The sequence below is a fragment of the Capsicum annuum genome, unplaced genomic scaffold (assembly GCF_002878395.1).
Source record: "Capsicum annuum cultivar UCD-10X-F1 unplaced genomic scaffold, UCD10Xv1.1 ctg80529, whole genome shotgun sequence".
Classification (NCBI taxonomy): Eukaryota; Viridiplantae; Streptophyta; class Magnoliopsida; order Solanales; family Solanaceae; genus Capsicum; species Capsicum annuum.
Genome location: NW_025891181.1, coordinates 22,769 through 28,380, shown reverse-complemented (window position 1 = coordinate 28,380; position 5,612 = coordinate 22,769). Strand labels below are relative to the sequence as shown.

At 36.6% G+C, this 5,612-nt stretch overlaps 1 protein-coding gene across 1 annotated transcript; it reads left to right on the top strand.

Annotated features, from left to right (window-relative positions):
- Window positions 1-1,347: 1,347 nt before the first annotated feature.
- On the top strand, window positions 1,348-1,704 carry LOC124895198 (zinc finger A20 and AN1 domain-containing stress-associated protein 8-like). Its single transcript, XM_047405637.1, has one exon. The coding sequence runs from the start codon at window positions 1,348-1,350 to the stop codon at window positions 1,702-1,704; it is 357 nt and encodes a 118-aa protein (XP_047261593.1).
- Window positions 1,705-5,612: the final 3,908 nt, after the last annotated feature.

The window sequence follows — 5,612 nt, the reverse complement described above, 5'->3', positions numbered from 1 at the left end:
TAAAAGTGAACAATTGTTCTATTAAGAAAGTTTCCAAAGAATAACATGTGATCCATAATGGTTTTGTATGATGTCCTACGTTACCAATGAACTTGTTTCCACCCTACAAGATGTCAAGACATTCCAATACTTTACTTGTTTTCCAAATCTTACATGTTTATTGCACTAATGACTCCAAAACGTTTCATTGATATACTAATAAGTTCCTACTTCATTGTTATGGCATTGATGACTCCAAAATACTTCATTGATGTGCCAATGAGTTCTTACTTCATCCTTATTGCATTGATGGTCTATTTATATGTCTCTTATTGATGTATCATTGTTTCAAATTATCAAAAATGCGGTGGCGACCGAAATAACAATCTCAAAAATTAATTGAACTAAGTGATGGAAGTTCTCTCTTATCGGGTGGTATCCAAGGGACATAAGCCTATCATGGGTTGATCCCTATTTATGTGTTTATGGGTCGTATCCCAAGGGCATAAGCCTATCATGGGTCGATTCCAATTGATATGTACTGGAGGCAGCCTAAAAAGATGATAAGAACGAAGGTAAAGTGATTGAATAAATACAATGTACAGGTTGTCACAAGTTCTAGTAAGTGTGGTCCACTCCTATTACGATTTATTCACTTGTTTCTAATTTTCATTGAGCTCCTATATCATATGTGATTATCTACAGCTTTACATACTCAGTACATATTTTGTACTGACGTCCCCCACAGGGACCTGCATTTCATGCTGCAGGCACAGGTACCTCAGCTCATACACCGCACAACTAGGAGTCAGGATATCCAGCTGCTTTTGGTGAGCTCCAGTTTGCTTTGGGGCATTCCGTGTCACATCTAGTCACTTTTGGTATTGTGTAGAAGTTAGTTATATGGAGGGGTATGTCCCGACCTTAGTTAAACTCTGTGTATTATCTAGAGGCTTTGTAGACCTAATGTACAGTCAAGGTGGTGTTTTGTTAAGAGACGTGATGGCTCCAATGGCCAAGTATTGTATATACATATATATATGTGTGCTTGAGCTTATACAGGTGATTATTTCCTTTTATATGCGATATGATGCTGTCCGAATTTTGGGTTGTCATAGAGGTATGCATGGGAAGTATAAGGTGATGAGCTGGTTCCCCCGGGCCTTCTCGGTTACAGGTGCCAGTCCGCCCCAATAGGATTCGAGGCGTGACACTTGTGGTGTTGAACTTGACTTGTTAACTGCAGAAATCGAGTCATCTAAAGAGACAGGTTGCCGAGCTCCAGAAGACCCCGTTCTCTGCATCAACGACTATGATTTTTTCGGTAGTGCAACTACGATGAATATGTGTTCCTAGTGTCAAAAGGACATGATACTACTGAAGCAGGAACATGCAAAGCTTGCAGCTGCATCCATCAAAGACGTCGTACGCAGAAGCTCAAGCAGCGTTGAATCAGAACTTGCTCTTGCCGGTGCCGCGGTTGCATCTGCAGATTTAGCCTCCCAGATTTCACAAGTGAATTCAAAAGAGGGTTTGAAAAAGCACACAACTTGTCGTAAGCGTGTGGTATTAACGGGGTTCAGATGCAAATGTTGTGATGTTTTCTGCGCAGTTCATCATTATTCAGACAAACACAACTACCCGTTTGATAATTGGAATGCTGGTGACAATGCAATAGAAAAAGCAAATCCTATCATTGTAGCTGAAAAGCTTAATAAGATCTAACAAGCACCTATCGAAAGGTTGTATGATTTAATTTTAGAATGTTAATAGACATAAATATTACCAATCAATATTACATAGTATTAATACTTTTTAATTAAGTCTCCAACACCCCCAAAAATACTCATAATAGCGAAATTAAATAACTTTTGACATGCGTTCTGCCGTTACATCGTAAAAGTAAGGGTTAAGCTATAGAACTAGATACGTAAGAGAAAGATAGGAGACCAGAACTTTACTTCTCTGCTGAGGCACATGATATCCTTCGATCCAAATAAAAATACTACTCCCTCCGTCCCAAATTATGTGTTGCCATTTCCTTTTTTGTCCGTCCCAAAATAAATGTCGTCTTTTCTTATTTGGAATTTTTTAAACGCACAATTACCTTTTTACCCTTATTGGACCCACTTGATTTTAAATATATTAATACTTATTTTTTAGTATTTGTTTTTTTAAAGTAAAAATCTTATCACTTCAATCAAAATTTAAACTTTCAGCATTTTATTTTTACAGTACCAAAATTATTTTAAACCACAGAGAGCAATTTATTCTTTTTGGTTGGTCCTACATAAGTAAACCAGTTTTCTTCGACAACTCATTGTTCATATTACTGTGATTTCTCAAGTAAAAATTGGATCTTTAAAGCTAAAGTTAAAGAAAACAAGAATTTAGAGGGACCTCACTTTCCACATATATCATCTTACAATTGGAAAAAGTAACAAACACAACTACAAAGATCAAACTTCTTTTTTTTAGAACTGAAAATTGATTGAGACAGTGAGCTACCAAAGAGACAACATCCTTCTCCGCTATTTCCTCTAACGCGTCATATGCCTCGTCAATACTTCACACTCACGGTACATTGATAGGAGTGCATTTCCGACATAGCACATGATATGATATCCTACATTAACAAGTCAGCCGTGTAATTTGCTTTCCAAATTCGAATGCAGCAAAATCAAGTAAGAAAATACTGTATGTCTGAACAAGCAGTATAACAAGCATATTTTTTACAAACTATAAACATGAGTAGAAAATGTCCATTTCACTTTTTCTTGATGAATGTTTGATCCTTTTAGAAGCACCGTGATCTGAAGTTCACTCCACAGCAAACTGTTTTCTGTTAATCTTTCGAGTATTGAATATTGTCGACCTCAGCTTCAACGTACTTGCACTTCACATGTATTACCACAAAAATGAAAATACAAAACAAAACAATTTCCTACAATTTTGTTTTTATTTTCTGCACTTATTTACTCCCGCACCGAATACTTAGTTTCCAACAAATATCAAGCTGATGCAATGCACCTCTCGGAGAGCTCTTCAAGAAGCTAGTCTTCAACAACCACCACAAAACAGTAAAGTTAACAGCCCGACCTTTTGATTTTTTTGGTAGGTCAACACCGATGACACACTCCTATTTGCTTTCCCACCATTCACAACCTTACGTTTCTCCTTTCTCAACTCTCTCTTCTCCGGAAGTACATAGGCTAGGCCATGTTCTGTGATATTTCAACATAAACACAGATCATCAAACTGTCAGCTTATGATTAAATGTTCAGTCACTTGACAACTGTGAGAGTGAGTCAAAGAACACCAAATTTAACAAACATAACACGGAAGTTACCATTGTCTCAATGAATAACATCCTAAAGTGAGGATATCAATACCAATAAAACTTCAGATGCAAACTTTCAAATACAGTGTATACTAGTCAACGGCCATAAACAGTAAAGTATAAATAGAAAAAACAAATCAATGACATGAAAGAAAAATAAATGTCACAAATAAAGGACAATAAATTTTATCAAGAGTAAGGATCAAGGAAGACTAAAGTCTCATGAACGTGATAGTGGTAGGATATCTGACAGGGAAAGGGAGCGAGGCGACTTTGAACGGGACAAGGAAAAGTATAAGAAAAGTAACATCATACCAATAAATTATAACAATCAAGATAGAATTATTATAAATTGGCAAAATGTGCATGAGGGAAACTATACTAATAGTATAAAAAAAAAAACTTTTTAAAAATATTAAATTCATTTCACAAGAGGCTTGAGGTTGATGGAATGGAATATTAAAGGAACAGTTTGATTGTTGATACTTTTTTCTATAAGACAACTATAATATCGCGCTGACCTCTTAGATAGTCACTCACCTAATAGTTATTACCTCAGAAAATCACCTTTCTTCTTGATTCTCAGAACGTGACTTTCTGACATAATACTATTAGTTGAGTGACTAAATTAGAAATCGACTCCGATAATAACACAATCATATCTAAGAAGCTGAAGAAATGTATAATCTTTGTCTGCAGGTAGTTTTGGAGAAAAAACTAACAGTAGAAAATGTGGTAAGTATAATCATAGAGTAGAAATCAACTTTAAAAGTACATTATATATAATCTTCAAAGCTCCATAAACTGTCCTACAACAATAGAATCAAAACTAAGGGATGCTCAACCACGTTAAGCCTCGAGGAATAGTTTAGTCCAACAATACTTGATGATTTACGTAAGACAGAGGCTCGTTCTATAGGTCAAAAGACAGGTTTTGTGCAACATCACGACCCCTTTGACAACTATTGTGCAGTCATGAGACTTTTTGTCAACCAGATTGCTGTTTCTCTAGACGACATTCCATCATCCCCGAATGGTTTCAGCACACCATCAACCTCATCGATTTTTCCCTATTAAATAGTCGCGCACAAACCTCCAAAAGAGACTCTAAAGCTTCAGCTCTTTGTTCAGTGGGATTACCCCAGTCGTCTTTGTCCTCCTTACTAGCTAATGCAGCTAGTGACTTGAGGTGCGAAACCTTATCATCCAGTGCTCGAAGAGCGTCTTTCTTATCATCCAGTGCTCGAAGAGTGTCCATATTCCATACTGCCTATTCATCAAATTGAATATTTGGTAGAGAGATGTATACCTCTTCGCGTCCAGCTTATCCACTTCAAGAAAGTAGTGTTATTGATACAGGGAAAATCATAGGTGCGAAGTACTTACTGGTTCTTCTTTTCTATTGCTAAGAGGAAAGAAAACTACTTCACGTGTGACTCCAACGAGAAAGTTCTAAATTTCTACTTCAGTTCAATCCTACTTGTCAGCTCATGTTATTTTTTTTTTGGAAGCTCGTCCTGCGGATGCTTGGTCCTTCGAACTCAAACCTTGAGTTAAGACGTTGGGGTATATTTATTATTCTGTTGAAACAATCTTCTCCAAAACCTATGCTCATCAGATACAAACCAGCATTAATGCAGATAAGAATGAAGATGTCTAAAGGTTTCCAACGATAGAATTCATAGGATGCTCAATGCATTGGTCAGGACAATCACTCCTTACATAGTCCATCATGCTAAACACTCTTAGAAGAAAAAAGGTTTGCATGGCAACACACGCTTCAAGTCGTACGATAAGATAGTTAAAATGGTAACAGCAAAGGAAGAATGTTGTGGTATGAGAGTGATAATCCAAGATGATTAGAAGCAGACCAATTGAAATAGAACAACAACAACAAGAAGCCCAGTGTATCTGGGGAGGATAAAATGTACACAATCCATACCGCTACCCCCGAAGAAGTAGAGAGGTTGTTTCCGATAGACCACCGGCAATTGAAATAGAACATCAATAAAAATCAGTTTACCAAATACTTTATGATGGAACACCTCATACAATGTAGCTCACTACCAAAACTATGATTAGAACTATTCAATTAGACAAAAATCTAGCAAGTACAAGATATTGAATGCATGTATTATTCTGAATTGCGTTATATTTCATAAACGCGATGTTCCTTGGTTGAAGTTTTTGTTTGTCCCTTTGTTGTTTCGTGATGTACTTAACGAACTTGTTGTAACACCCCGTATTCAAGTTCGTGTATTGGCGTATTCAAGTACCTGTATTGGTCTTATTT

Excerpts from the sequence above, each read along its gene's own strand:
- LOC124895198 (XM_047405637.1), top strand. The coding sequence starts at position 1,348 with ATGATACTACTGAAGCAGGAACATGCAAAGCTTGCAGCTGCATCCATC.